The 16,416-nt window shown below is 36.2% G+C and overlaps 1 protein-coding gene across 1 annotated transcript in view; it reads right to left on the bottom strand.

Moving 5' to 3' along the window:
• Positions 1-1,455: 1,455 nt before the first annotated feature.
• CCDC141 (coiled-coil domain containing 141) overlaps positions 1,456-16,416 on the bottom strand; it is a 219,532-nt gene continuing 204,571 nt past the window's right edge. Inside the window, exon 25 of the mRNA XM_032292809.1 lies at positions 1,456-1,588. Within this exon, the coding sequence (XP_032148700.1) occupies positions 1,584-1,588 (5 nt within the window). The 3' untranslated portion in view covers positions 1,456-1,583. The remainder of the gene's footprint in view (positions 1,589-16,416) is intronic.

The following is a 16,416-nucleotide window of genomic DNA, read 5'->3' as shown; positions in this document are numbered from 1 at the left end:
GTGGATGCTCAGGTCCCTTATATATAATAGCATACTATTTGCGTTTAACCTACGCACATCCTCCCATATACTTTAAATCATCTCTAGATTCCTTATAATACCTAATACAATGTAAGTGCTATGTAAATAGTTATGCTGTATTTTTTATTTATATTATTTTTTATTTTGGGGTTTTTCCTTTTTTTAGTATTTTTGATATGCATTTGGTTGAATTCATGGATGCAGAACGTGTGAGTAGGGAGAGCCAAGTGTATTATTAACCCATCAGCAACTACATTCATTAGAGGTGGTTAGTTGAATAACAAATATTATAAAACCATATGCAAGTTTAAAATATGATATGCTTTGAAAAAGAGAAAAGTAGGTCCTGGCATCGAGAAGCTGGCCTTTGTTATCACTGATGAGCCAGTACTGATGCATTATTACTAAAGTTCATAATACACATTAGGATTCACTCTTGTTTTGTACATTCTGTGGGTTTTGACCGATGTGTAATGACATGTATCCACCATTGCAGTATCATTCTCAGCAGTTTCAGTGACCTAAACATCCTCTGTGCTCCACTTACTCATCTTCCTCTCCCTTCTCTCCCTAAACCCTGGCAGTCACTGATTTCATATTGTCTCTGTACTGCTTTCCTTTCCAGAATACCATATAGTTGAAGTCATACAGTATGTAGCCTTTTCAGATTAACTTTTTTCACTTAGCACTATGCATTTAAGAATCCTTAGTGTCTTTTCATTACGTAGTAGCTATTTCTTATTGCCTAAGATTCCGTTGTATTTATGTATCTCAGTTTGTTTATCCACTCACCTATAAATCCATCCTGTTTGCTTCTAAGTTTTGGTCATTATAATAAAGCTGCTATAAACATCTGTGGGAAGGTTTTGTGTGGACACAAGTTTTCAGCTCATTTCTGTAAATACCAAGGAAGGAAGGAAGGAAGGAAGGAAAGAAGGAAGGAAGGAAGGAAGGAGGGAGGGAAGGAAGGAAGGGGGTAACCTCCACAAAACACTTTTAGTTCCTGCCCCTTTACCTAAGTGGACAACTGGTTCTTGCTAGTACTTTTGTCATACTTCTAGTACTTTTGTTTCCTATGTTGTCTTTTTGGGCAAAAACTTTTGTTTGTGTTTAGCTCCCGTCTGAAATGTGCCACGTTTCTTTCTTTAAGAGAGAAGGTTAATATTGTCTTGTGAATAAGTATTCCATTCATGTATGTATTGCATACCCGAGAACATAGCCTGAAATATAAGAATTTAGCTGAAAGTGCTGTTGGTGGAACAACAGATCTCTCCTACTTTATTATTCTTAGGACAGAAGTATCTCCTAGATTCAGAAAGATTCATACTCTTTTTCTGTGCATAATATAGAAAAACATAGTTAGGAAACACAATATATTCTTCTGAAAATAAAGACAAAACCACATGACTTACTTGAATATCTCTAGGTACCACTTAGAAGTCATCTTTGAACCAAGTGACATGTGGTCCTGACCTTCTGGACACCATACAGTATGGAAGCAGATCTCATCCTTCCTGAAGGTAGACCGGTCTAACACTTTCAAGGAATGCTGGAATTTTGCCTCATACTAAAAGCAAAAGGAAATTTGAAATTGCTACATATAAGATACACATATCCTTCCTTCCTTCCTTCCCTCCTTCTTCCCGTTCTTTCTTCTTTCCTTCTTTTTCCTTTCTTTTTCTCTTTCCTTTTTCTTTCTCTTTCCTTCCTTCCTCCTTTCTCTCTTTTTCTTTCTCACCCTCCCTCCCTTCCTTCCTTCCTTCCGAGTCTCATTCTGTTGCCCAAGCTGGAGTGCAGTGCCACAATCTCTGTTCACTGCAACTTCTGCCTCCCAGGTTCAACTGATTCTCTTCCCTCAGCCTCCTAAGTAGCTTACAGGCCCCTGCCACCATGCCTGGCTAATTCTTGTATTTTTAGTAGAGATGAGATTTCACTATGTGGGCCAGTCTGGTCTTGAATGCCTGACCACATGTGTTCCACCCGCCCCTGTCCCCCAAAGTCCTGGGATTACAGGCATAAGCCATCATCCCCAGCCCACATATGCAATATTTTCAATGTGTTCATTTTCAGAAATCATTATAAACAATGTCAAATTTCTTTTTACTGCATGCTTACCACCTCCTAATGTCTAGCAATGACTAATAATTTCCCTGACTGAAAAACCAAAAGCAAAAGTAAAAACAAAAACAAAACCTGTAAAGGTGACTTTTTAAAATTTTCTTTTAAAGTTCCAGGATACATGTGCAGGATGTGCAGGTTTGTTACATGAGTAAACATGTGCCATGGTGGTTTGCTGCACCTATCAACCCATGACCCAGGTATTAAGCCCCACATGCATTAGCTATTTATCCTAATGCTCTCCCTCTCCCGACCCTCGACAAGCCCCAGTGTGTGTTGTTCCCCTCCCTGTGTCCATGTGTTCTCATTGTTCAGCTACCACTTATAAATGAGAACATGTGAAGTTTGGTTTTCTGTTCCTGTGTTAGTTTCCTGAGGATAATGGCTTCTAGCTCCATCCATGTCCCTGCAAAGGACATGATCTCATTTCTTTTTTATGGCTGCCTAGCAGTCCATGGTGTATATGTATCACATTTTGTTTATCCAGTCTATCATTGATGGATGTTTGGGTTGATTCCATGTCTTTGCGATTGTGAATAGTGCTGCAATATATTTGCATGTATCTTTATAATAGAATGATTTATATTCTTTTGAGTATATACTGAATAATGGGATTGCTGGGTGAAATGGTATTTCTGGCTTTAGGTCTTTGAGGAATCACCACACTGTCTTCCAAAATGGTTGGACTAATTTACACTCTAAACAACAGTGTGAAAGTGTTTGTAAAGGTGACTTTTATCAAGACTCTTGAATAGAGTCATCTTGTGAAATTCCACTTCCCTCATATATGAGGGAGAAAGAAGGACAGGCAGAAGGAGGATCTTGTTCTTATGATATCAAATTACCATGCTTTACTCGGGATCTGTCTAAGAGTTTCCAAAGTAAAAAAGGTACATTCTTGGAGACTATTCTAGAGGCAGATTTAAACGGAAGTAATAAAGATGACATTTCGAACTATGCATGTAGCCATTGATTGCAAATGTACTTAGGGGCATTTTTGCCAAAAAATGGTATCTTCAACATTTTGCTGTCAAATTCCAGAATATAGACTTCAGTCTGTTGAATTTTGCAGGCTTTTATTTGATATATTGAATTGGACATCATGGTTATCATTTTGCTGGCATTTTAGGGCAGTGGTATGTCAGGAATTTTAGCTCTCATAACAGATTTATTCAACTATATAAAACTATTTAATAATCTACACAGTATAACTAATCTATTTAAGAAGAAGAAAAAAAGTAAGAAGAAGTTTCAATAATTAAGAAACAGTAAAATTGCTTCATGAAGATCATGTTATTTGCTGGATCTTATTTTCTAAATTGTGCTGACAAAACACCAATGTTTAATGTTGACCAAGCCTATGCTATCTTGTTTCCTTAAATAGTGGTTCTCAACCAGGGATGATTTTCTGCCAGGGGATATTCAGCAATATTTGGAGACACTGTGGTTGTTACGTCTGAGGGTGGGGGTGCTAATGACATCTAGTGGGTAGAGGCCATAAATGCTGCTAAATACCCTGCAATGTATAGGACAAACCTCAATAAACACCGAATTATCTAGTCCCAAATGTCAACCTTGATTCAAGGTTAAAAATCCTGCTTTAGAGAAATACACCATGAATACCACATTTTCCTCATATTTAAATAATTTTAATATATAGATATCTTATGAAAAATTCATCTCAAAACCCAAGCAAAATGCAGTTTTTATGTAGAACATTTTCTGGTCAATGTATACACAAGTTTAATGTTTTTTTAAAAAGCATTCTACCGCATTAAAGGACACAAGTGGAAGATGTTTATTGAATATGTTTATTAAGCTTCACTCACTAAGTAAAGCATACCACTGATACTTCCTCCTGCTTATCTGATACATAAAAGAACATTAAGCCATCATTTCCTGCAGTTTATGTTCCATAACATGGCAGTTGATTAGAAAGATGTAGTTACTTCTGTTTGAAAAGGTAGCTGCTGCTTTGCCCTCTGGCTCACTTTGAAAATTTGTGGTTCTGAAAGTTCAAGGCACTATTTTTACTCTTCGTATTTGGCTCTGACCTGTGCAGCTATGTTCCTGCTTCTCATTTCCCTTTGTTTGGCTGCACTGGTGGAGGGTGGGGCTGGTGTTGTGTTTTTTAAGGTTGGGGGAGGGGTTGTAGTCACTCAGACAAGATTCTGTTAAGTTCACCTTCAGGGTTATTTTGACTGAAAACTAGAATTTATAATTTTACAAAATCAGATTATCCATTTTTATGTATTTTTATTAAATATATTATCTCTTCCTATGAAAACAGAAACATGGCAAATAATATCTGAATATTGTTGGGCACTTAAAAATATTTTTATCCAGATTCAAGCTTAATTTGGAAGAAAATTGTGAAGTATATTCTATTTGCAATTCCCTTTTTTTTTTTTTTTTTTTAAAGACGGGGTTTCACCATGTTGGTCAGGGTGGTCTTGAACTCCTGACCTCAGGTGATCCGCCCTTTTTGGCCTCCAAAGTGCTCGGATTATAGGCGTGAGCCACCGTGCAATTACTTTACATGTAACAAAGTAATTTTTCCCTGAGAATGAGGTCTAAAGTATTAATAGATTAAATTGAAATAAAAGAATTTTTAAAATCAGTAATTTACATGAACCGTTCTAAAGAAAGCATTAGAAATGTGTAAAAGCTTATTTCAAAAGGGATCATAATAGAAAAATAATTTGACTTAATTTCAGTATAATAAAGGCTAAGATTTTTAAATTGCCTGAAACTGGTACTGCGCTTTTGATTAAGGCAGATATCATGAGGGTGGACATTTTGATGGCCCTGTTTAGAGTGCCAGTCTTATAAGGGTATCAATCTATGAAGTTCTTCAAGGTTCCACGTTAAAGATTCAAAATGACTTTTTATTTTCTATGTTCTATTATACCACTATGCATTTTAAAATTACTCACTGGATGCAAAATGAATGTTAAACTAGGGTTGCATTTCTCTAGAGAATGATGAGATCTATTCGGACTAACTTTCTTTTTTCCAGCATAGGGGTAGTTTTTTTTTACAACTAGTATGTGCTATATTCCCAGTTATTTCATCACTCAACAAAGACACAACTGCATTAAAGAGCTTTAAGGCTGAGACTCTGGGGGTGAATAAGAGCCTGATTGTGTTAGAAGTTACTTTAATTTTAATGTAACAACAACATCATATCATCATAAATCTTAGTTGAGAAGCAGCTGTTGGTTTTTTCAATCCATAAGTTATGGTATTTCAAGCTTCCATAAAAGTACTGAATCTAGATCCTTAAAGACAGATTTTTTTCTAGCTCCTATCTTAAGGTTACTAAAGCATAACCTTTAGTAGCTAGGTATTTAGTGAACCATATTTGAAGTCCTATAGTCACATATATAGAATAAATAGAATATTTTATGACTGTCGAAAAGTACGCTATTCCAAGACCTTATTTGTCTTCTGCTTCCCAGGAAATTTCCTTTAAATTTTGTTCTAAACCTTGGTCTCTTGATCATTTGGCTCCAAACAGCAAGTGCTTGGCAATATCACCCACCTGTTCCAATGAGAAAATCAAGAACACACTGTATGTTTAACACCCCTTAGAGATCAGTGAGAGCTAGACACACATTTAGAAATGGTCTATCTTGCACCATAATTCACAGGCAAGGAACATGAGGGTCAAAGATTTTAGTTGCCTAAATTCTCAAAGTTCTTCTGTAGCAAAGCTAGAATTAGAATTTAGGTATTTAGCACTTCTAAATAGTAACATTTTAAGAGGAGTAATACAGAATACACCAATTCTTTAAAACAAGTGCTCCTTTCTCTATGAATACAAGATTGAGAATGGGCTCAAAAGCATATTTTATAAAATTAGTGTTCCACTATTTTAATGAGCAGTATTTAGGATTCCAATTTACTTGCCTAAAGGTACATGAGGACCTCAACAAAAAAACCCGATATTTATCCAATTAAAAAGGATTCAGATGGCCCTAGGTTTCTCAGGGCAACATCAATAGAGGGCCATTTATCTCATCTATGTTATCTCTAAATGGAAATGTTTACATTGACATATAAAGACATATCCATCATTAGAAATGTAAAACAAAAGTGAAGATTGGTCATAATTTATTTTCAGTAACATACATGGCCAATGTCATAAAATTTAAATATCAATTATATTCTGATTTTAAATATGTCTGTTAATGTTATTAAAATAATCATGTAATCTTTACACTGTATTTGGAATCTGTTGAATCAACCTGCAAAGTTTCAGACTGGTAGAAAAAGAAACATTTCTCCATGTGTCCACATATGAAAAGGAATACAGCAGAATAAGAAGCCAGTACATTTGACTGTAGAAAACTGTCTGAACTTGTTTTGATTACTATCCTTCCCTAAAATGAACCACTATTCTGCAGTGGGATGTTTAATAGGCGTATGGTTAATATTATGGTTAAATATTAACCACCATGATTATTTTTTCTCTTAAATTGGAGCAATTGCATTTATTAAGACCATTTTGAGTCAGTATTTATACAAGAATAAGCATCCCATAGCTGCAAAAGTTTGAATGAGATAATCAGATTAAATTTATTACCTTTCCAGGAACTTAATGTCAAATTATGCTTTAAAGAAGTCCCAGTAAAGCTAAGAAACAGGCAAGCAAATTCTGTTGTTTCCAGGTATTTAGTGGACATAATATGTATTTTATTATTAGCAGGCAAACTGTTAGCAATAAAAAAGAAATAAACACACAAAACATTTGTTCCTGCAGTAATTATATATGCTTTAGTAACCTTAAGATATGAGCTAGAAAAATCTACCTTTAAGGATCTAGATTCAGTACTTTTATGGAAGCTTCGAATATCATAACTTATGGATTGAAAAAACCAATAGCTGCTTCTCAACTAAGATTTATGATGTTATGATATTGTTATTACATTAAAATTAAAATAACTTCTAAGTTCTATTTAGAAACAATTCTTTTTGATTTGCTATCAATGAATAATTTAAATGAATTTATATTTGGAGTTGATATATGTGTACACGTATCTTAACAGTATTTTCCCCCTTCCAACAGCTGTTTGGAAATCTTGTTTGAAATATACAGGTTTTTAATTATCCATTTTAAATCTGGAGCTGTGCCGAGCCTTTTATTCAGAGCATTCATATAAATAACTCTCTGTATGATACCACTGTTAAAATGAGAGAAGCTTATTTCTTCATTAAATCTAGGCCATAAGTTGCTAATGGCACTGGTGCCATTGGCATGAGATGTTTTTCTAACCTGATCACATCATATATCACTTGGGCATTTTATGTATTACTGAATTCATACAGGTAAAAATTCATACAGAGAAACACACACACACACAGCCAAGATTAAAAATTCTTGAAAGTTTTTATTTATTCACAATAATTCTAATGGCAACTGACGCACTTTGCTATATAATTTTGATTAAACCAACCTACAACAATTTCCTGTATTTAAAGAAATGTATAGGCTTTTCTAATTCTGAGATTCTCTGCAAGATCATATCATTCCTCTAACTGATTTAATTTTTTCCTACAATGGATTAGAGTCAGAGCACAGGGGAATGAGACTCATATGCCAAAAAAAGTTAGCTGCACCATAGCTCATACCTGTAATCCCAGCACTTTGGGAGGCTGAGGTGGATGGATCAACTAAGGTCAGCAGTTCAGGACCAGCCTGGACAACATGTCAAAATCCTGTCTCTACTAAAAGTACAAAAATTAGGAGATTTTTGGCTGAGATGATGGGGTCTTCTAGATATACAACCATGTCATCTGCAAATAGAGACAATTTGACTTCCTCCTTTCCTATTTGAATACCCATTATTTCTTTTTCTTGCCCGATTGCTCTGGCTAGAACTTCCAGTACTATATTGAATAGGAGTGGTGAGAGAAGGCATCCTTGTCTAGTGCCAGACTTCAAAGGGAATGCTTCCAGATTTTGCCCATTCAGTATGATGTTGGCTGTTGGTTTGTTGTAAATAGCTTTTATTATTTTGAGATACGTTCCATCAATACCTAGTTTATTGAGGGTTTTTAGCATAAAGGGCTGTTGAATTTTGTCAAAGGCCTTCTCTGGATCAATTAAGATAATCATGTGGTTTTTGTCTTTGGTTCTGTTTATATGGTGAATTGTGTTTATAGACTTCCGTATGTTGAACCAGCTTTGCATCCCTGGGATGAATCCAACTTGATCATGGTGGATAGGCTTTTTGATGTGCTTTTGCAATCGGTTTGCCAGTATTTTATTGAAGATTTTTGCATCTATGTTCATCATGGATATTGGCCTAAAGTTTTCTTTTCTTTTCTTGCTGAGTCTCTGCCGGGTTTTGGTATCAGGATGATGTTGGTCTCATAAAATGATTTGGGAAGGATTCCCTCTTTTTGGATTGTTTGGAATAGTTTCACCAGGAATGGTACCAGCTCCTCTTTGTATGTCTGGTAGAATTTGGCTGTGAACCTGTCTGGACTTGTGCTTTTTTTGGGTGGTAGGCTCTTAATTGCTGCCTCAACTTCAGCCCTTGTTATTGGTCTATTCAGGGTTTCGACTTCTTTCTGGTTTAGGCTTGTGAGGATGCAAGTGTCCAGGAATTTATCCATTTCTTTGAGGTTTACTAGTTTATGTGCATAGAGTTGTTTGTAATAATCTCTGATGATGGTTTGAATTTCTGTGGAATCTGTGGTGATATCCCCTTTATCGTTTTTTATTGCATCTATTTGATTCTTCTCCCTTTTCTTTTTTATTAATCTGGCTAGTGGTCTATTTTGTTGATCTTTTTGAAAAACCAGCTCCTGGATTTATTGATTTTTTGAAGGGTTTTTTGTGTCTCTATCTCCTTCAGTTCTGCTCTGATCTTAGTTATTTCTTGTCTTCTGCTAAGTTTTGAGTATTTCTGATCTTGCTCCTCCAGCTCTTTCAATTTAGATGAGAGGGTGTCGATTTTAGATCTCTCCTTGTTTCTCATGTGGGCATTTATTGCTATATATTTTCCTCTAGAGACTGCTTTAAATGTGTCCCAGAGATTCTGGTATGTTGTGTCTTCGTTCTTGTTGGTTTTAAAGAACATCTTTATTTCTGTCTTCATTTCATTGTTTATCCAGTCAACATTCAAGAGCATGCCTTCAATGTTCATCGATGATAGGCTGGACAGGGAAAATGTGGCACATATACACCATGGAATATTATGCAGCCATCAAAAACGATGAGTTCATGTCCTTTATAGGGACATGGATGAACCTGGAAACCATCATTCTCAGCAAGCTGACAAGAATAGAAAATCAAACACCACATGTTCTCACTCATAGGCGGGTGTTGAACAATGAGAACACATGGACACAGGAAGGGGAGGATCACACACTGGGGTCTGTTGGGGGGAAATAAGGGAGGGGCAGTGGAGTGTGGGGAGTTGGGGAGAGATAGCATGGGGAGAAATGCCAGATATAGGTGATGGGGAGGAAGGCAGCAAATCACACTGCCATGTGTGTACCTATGCAACAATCTTGCATGTTTTTCACATGTACCCCAAAACCTAAAATGCAATAAAAAATAAAATTAAATTTAAAAAAAAGAAAAAAATGTACAAAAATTAGCCAGGTGTGGTGGCAGGTGCCTGTAATCCAGCTACTCAGGAAGCTGAGGCAGGAGAATTGCTTGAATCTGTGAGGCAGAGGTTGCAGTGAGCTGAGATAGCACCACTGCACTCCAGCCTGGGTGACAAGAGTGAGACTGTGTCTCAAAAATAAAAAGGAGGAAGGAAGGAAGGAAGGGAGGGAGGAAGGGAGGGAGGAAAGGAGTGGAGGGAGGGAAGGAGGGGAGGGAGGGAAGGAAGAAAAAAAGAAGGAAGGAAGGAAGGAAAGAGGAAAGAAAGAAAAAGAAAGAGAAAGAAAGAGAAAGAGAGAAAGAGAGAAAGAAAGAAAGAAAAGAGAAAGAAAGAAAAGAAAGAAAGAGTCAGCTGCAACTGAGGACCAGCCCCTGTACCTTAGACTGTGCTCCTGACTTGTTCAGGAACATCCTGTTAAGCCTGGACCATACTTCATGGTGTTCCTAATCCATTTTGGGTTGTCATAATAAATCAGTATTTGTGCAATTATACAATGTACTGCCATAGGTTTGAACAAAACCTATAATGATTACTTTGTATATCCATTTGTAAGTTCTGGATGGGGTCTTTACAGTGCTGTACCATTTATACTATTATATTTACAAAGCCTTTGATAAAATACAAATTTAATACTTGGCTTTTGTGGTGCCTCAGTTTTAAGTAATAAAGTACAATGCCATAATAATTTAGAAGATTGACATATAAGATCAAAAATTACCCTTGAAAAATGTTTAATGGTAATGAAGAAAATAATTATATTTAACATTTAGACAATACAAAACAATTAGTTTCATTGAAAAGTTTCCAGTTAACTATAAGTGCTGAAATAGCCATTTGTATTCTGTCATTTAACTAATTAACAAACTATTACTTTATGAAACACTATTTTTTAGGGTATAATACAGTGGTTGGTATATTTTAGCATAGGTTTCCAAGAAGAAATCTTAGAAATAATACTAGCAGTTGGGGCCCATCCTTGCTGATAGGAAAGTACATATCCATGGTAGCTACATTCATTCTTGTAGTGCAGCAAATGGCCAACCGGTAAATCACCTACTCCAGGATGTGATGTCAGAGGCCAAAAGGACTTATTTTATTTTGATTATGTTTGTTATTATTGGAAAAAGCTCAGCTCAACAATCCTTTAATTACAATTTCTTTCTATTTATTCTCTCTTGATCTGTTGACAATGACAATGGCCAGTTAATGATCAAATTTGATTTATGTTCCACAACGAAGTAGTCCCTTGTTCTGGTGAGCATAGTCTTCTTCAAGTTTCCATAATGTCTGCAACCAATGTATGGAAAAGGAGTAATTTCTTACTGCCTCTGCCATGGTCTCTAAAGATGCCTGATCACCATACTGACAGCTCCCTAGCTTTTTCTTGAGTGTAGTTGTTGCAGGTCTTCTGCTTTGGCGATTTTGCTATACCAGGTTAGTTTCAAGAGATTTTTGTAGATTCCTTGGAATGGTCTATGTAGAAAAATCATGATACCTGTAAATAAAATTAGTTTTATTTCTCCTTTTTTAATCTTAATAACTTTTATGTTTTCTTGTCATATTCACTAGCGTTTCCAATCAACATCACGTAAGAGTGGTAAGAGAGTATGTCCTTAAATATAATGTTAGTTACAGGTTTTTATAGATGTTCTTTATCAAATTGAGAAATTTCCTGTTACTAGTTTTCTGACTGTTTTTAAAAATTATCATGAACACACATTAGATTTTTGTCAAATCTTATTTCTGCATCCATTAATATAATTATACGATTTTTCTTCTTTTGTCTGTGGATGTGGTGGATTCACTGATTGATTTTTGAATTTTGAAGGAGTCATATATAAATAGAACTAATCCCACATCTTGTGTGGGATTCTTTTTATTAATTGTTAGATTTGATTTATTAGTATTGTGTTGAGGATTTTTGTAATTACATTCACGAGAGATATTGGCCTTTAGTTTTCGTGTCTTGTAACATCTTTACCTGGTTTTGGTATTAGAGTAATTCTGACTCCAGAGAATAAGTTTAAAAAGAGTTCTCTCTGCTCTGTTTCCTGAAAGAGATTGTAGAGAATGGATATTATTTTTTCCCTTAAATGTCTGGTAAATTTATCAGTGAAATCATCTCGGTCTTGTGTTTTCCTTTTTGGAAAGTTGTTAATTATTGGTTCAATGTCTCTAACAGATAAAGCACTTTTCAGGTTTTCTATTTCTGCTTGTGTGAGTTTTGGTAGTTTTCTCTTTCAAGGAATTGATCTATTCCATTTTAGTTATCAAATTTATGAGCTTAGAGTTGTTCATAGTATCCCTTATTATCCTCTTAATGTCCATAAATTAGAGTGATGACCCTTCTTTCATTTCTAATATTGGTAATTTGTATCTTCTCTTTTTCTTGGTTATCTGGCCAGAGGTTTATCAATTTTATTGATCTGCTCAGAGAACAAGCTTTTGGTCTCATTGATTTTCTCTACCATTTTCCTGTTTTCAATGTCATTGATTTACACTCTAATTTTTAAGTTTTCTTTTATTCTGCTTGCTGTAGGCTTAAATCACTAGTTTCCTAAGGTGACAGCTTAGGTTGATTTTCAGCTTTTTTCTTTCTAATATATGCATTTAATGCTATAAATTTTTTTCTACATACTATTTTTCTATATCCCACAAATTTTGATAAGTTGAATTTGTAATTTCATATTTTTCAAAATATCTAAAAATCCTCAAGATTTATTTTTTGATCTACATGCTATTTAGAAGTGTGTTGTTTAATCTACAGATATCTCTGGATTTTTGAACTATCTTTGTTATTAATTTCTTGTTTAGTTCCATTGTGGTCTGAAAACATGCCTTTGCATGATTATTCTTCTTTTACATTTTTAATGTATGATGTATGGCCAAGAATGTGGTCTATCTCGGAAAATGCTCCATATGAGCATAAGAAGAATGTATACTTTGCTGTTGTTGGATGGAATATTCTATGTGTCAATTGGATGAAGTAGATTGATAGTGCTGTTTATGTCATGTATATTCTAATTTTGACTGTTAGTAATTCCATTTTTTGAACTTCTCTTCTCCTTTCTTATATTGTATACACTCTTACTTTGGTTGTATTTCTAAACACAACTTTCCTCCCCCTTCCCCCAACTCCCATTGTGAATGGTTTCAGCTTCCTCTAGAACTCTTTGCACTACAGTGCACTTAGAGGGTGATGTTCATATAGAAGATGAAAAGTTACTGATTGGCTGAAACGTACCAAGGTGATCCCTTCAAATCAAGAAGGAAGTGAAGGTATTCCAGCAACCCCAAGAGCGCTGGTTTGAAAAGCTTGCTGGTGTCCAGTAATGGTCTCTGGGAATTTTATTACCAGAGATTTGTATTAGTTCTTCTAAAACATGGTCATTGTATTAGCTTCCCATGCTGCCATAACAAAGCACCACAAAGTGGGTGGCTTTTACAACAGAAATTTATTCTTTCATAGCTCAGAAGGCTAGAATTCAAACAGTCCAACGTCTAAACCAAAAGAACCATGCTCCCTCCAAGAGCTTTAGGGAAGAATCTCTCCTCACTTCTTTGAGCTTCCAGTGATGGCATTCTCTGGTGTACCTTGGCTGATAGCAGCTGCATTACTCCAGTCTCTGCCTCTGTTGTCACATGTCATGCACCACCTCCTCCCTGTGTGCCTTCTCTGTGTCTTATGTCTGCCAGGCCTCCTTATAAAGACTCCAGGAACTGGATTTAGGGTCCACCTTGACACTACTGGACCCAATACGGTCCTCTTACTGGGTAACAAAACTTATCATGTAGAAACATTTTATTGTGGCCTCTAACTTCTTGGGGAGTTCCCAAAAACGTTTTCAGAATCCATAGGAAATTCACACAGGGAAGCGGAGAGCCAAAGCTGACGCCCAGCGTCCTCACCGTATTGTGTAGCCAGTGTTTCCTTTCCAGTTTTACATTCCCCCCATCACCACCCTAAGTGAACATAGCATACAAATCTTTCAGGTTCCCATAGACCCCATTTTCTCACCAGAAATTACGTTCTTTGGGTGGGGAAGCATTCTGATTTAATCTGGTAACCCAGATCAGAATGTGATAAGAAATACTATTGCTCTTTTAAGAGTAATAGAAATGAATAAAAATGCATTTTAAAAGGCACCTTCTGGAACTGCATTCACTTGAATCAAAGGCTGGCCCTGCAGGTTTGGCACGGCAGCAGCTGCTAGAGAAGCGGCTCTGGAGCAAATGGGCATGTTTGCCTTTCTGACCCTGCCAAGTAAGTGGTTTCCTACCTTGTCTGCATTTCCAGCTGCCTCTGTTTTCCAACAGCTTGTTTGTGTGTGGGTGCGCATAATACTTATTATAAAGAGAGGTGGCTGTCTGCCATCATTAGCATAGTATGTGTTGGAGACAATTTGCCATGGATAAAGTATGTTCCTTTATATTTCACTAAATTTTTATCTTCAAAAGATTTTATTGCATGATACTTTTAAATGCACACATGAGATAAAAATACCATTTTGTAGATGCTTGAATCAATAAAGTTCTTGTAAAAAGACCAGTTGTTGAATGACAAAGGAAAAAGAGGACACTTCATTTTATTACCTAGCTCTGGAGCTATTTCACAAGTATTGATATTTAAGCGGATTCTAAATGGAAAAAGAGCCATGGCAAGGAGCCATACAAATACAGATTGAAAACTGCGTATTATGTAACTGTTATTTTTCTGGTTTAAAGAAAAATTGGATTCAATCTATTTTTTTCCATTTACACCTATGGTTAAAATATATTTTGATTTCACCCAGTTTTTAGTGTGCTAATTGGGAATACACACACATTCTTGTCTATACGATTATTTCTGCACTCTTGTTGTTTAAGGAAGAAGTTAATTTTACGGTACAAAAAGGAGAATCCAAGGAATCCGATTTGCCATGTCCTGGTGAAACTGCTGTTGAACAGAAGAAAGAGCAGGCCAAACACTCAAGCTCTCAACACAAAGGCTTGTTCACCCTGAGACGTGTCATGCCTCCAACGTGCACCGATGCTCAGATGGTTCACAACGTTATACAAACTCTCACCATCAAAAGGAACAGTGGTGTGGAGATTCACGGAAAAAGGCCAAAATCACAGCCGTGTGCTTTCTGTTTTTGAGGTTGAATTCATGCACAACTGATAACATTCAAGTCTCATCTCCTGTGATGAGTGCAGAGAAAATGAATTGTTTTTGCTTTTAAAAAGGACATTTTAATTTAGTCAGTGCAAGTCTTTTAACTTTCCAATGCAACTCAAGATTCTGCATATTATAAATGGAAAACAGTCTTCAGGCTTTGGCATTTACATTGACAGACACAATATCAGAGCATACTAGAAGAAGATACTTTATTTGGTTTCAACCAACTTATTTCATAGCTGCACTTAAAATGCTGTACATACAACAGGAGTGTCAAAAGCTTCAGATGGTAATCTTTAGTAAGAAATGGTAATGAATAAAGACAAATACAAAGCAAAACAAAATAGAATATTCTTTCCTTTCTTCATTTGGAATTCAAATGCTCTTAAGTTCTTGGATTTGGCTTTCTTTATATTTACAAGGATGTATGAAATACTGGTTTCAAATAAGATCTGCTCACAGCCCAGATTACTAAGCCCCAGCTACAATTAAATATTGATCATTTATGTAGTTTTCTAAGGAAGTACATAAATTCTGGTTTTGACAGTTTGGATTTAGTCATAGAGAGTGGAGGCACGCAGTTCCTCATACCAGATGAAAAGTTATGCCTGAGTACATATGTTTTAAAATGTTGGAACACTTTAAAATGTTGGAACAATATTGATCCAGGAACAACAATCCTGGACCTTTCCCCTTTCCTCCTCACTATTATTTTAGTCCCTGGAGCCAGCATTGATTTTTAAACTTAAATTTTCAATCAGGGTCTAGCCCAGAACGTCTGGAGGGTTCTCATATAAGTTTTGCAGATGAGGTGAGTTTCATGCATGCTTCATTGTTAGGGCCTGATTTGGATTGACTCCTGTCTATAAGAAGGGAGAATCATTTTTTTGTCTTTTGCATTTCCCCTCTCCTCTCTCTAAAAAGGGGAGAAAAAGCAAGCTAGGTTTATCTTTGGCAACAATTCAAAAGAGTTTACTGAGTGTGGCTATGTCTTAGGTGCTGGCGATACAATGACAACAAGGCTGTCACGGATCTTACGGCCTAGCCAGAGGAGACAGACGCTCAAACCTGAGATTCTGGTGTGTGTATTCAGAGACATGGCTGAGCAGTGCAGGTGTTGACAGTGCACATGGCAGGACCATCTACTCTGGACTTGATGGGTCAGGAGGCTTCCCAGGGGAAGTTGTGTCTCAGTGGTACTGGAAGATAAGCAAGAGTTAAGTCATGAAGATAGGGTGGTGAAGATAGAGAGTTATAAGAAGAAAAGGCGGGAGAAAAGAGCATGATAGGTTAAAACCCTGAAGTTAAATGTCACTTTGCTAGGGGTGGGGGGCAATAGGAGGGGATCAGATAGAAGGTGGAAAGGGGAGGCCAGGTTGTAAAGGGCCTATGAACTATCTGAGGAAATTTTAATTTGAGCAAAGCAGTTAGAAGGGTCTTGTAGTCATCTTTTTAAGTCTCTGTCTTGATTACAAGTGATAGGAATTACCAGTA

Source organism: Sapajus apella, unplaced genomic scaffold (genome assembly GCF_009761245.1).
Source record: "Sapajus apella isolate SASKATOON/1434 unplaced genomic scaffold, GSC_monkey_1.0 scaffold28, whole genome shotgun sequence".
Taxonomy (NCBI): Eukaryota; Metazoa; Chordata; class Mammalia; order Primates; family Cebidae; genus Sapajus; species Sapajus apella.
This window is presented reverse-complemented; position numbering and strand designations above follow the sequence as displayed.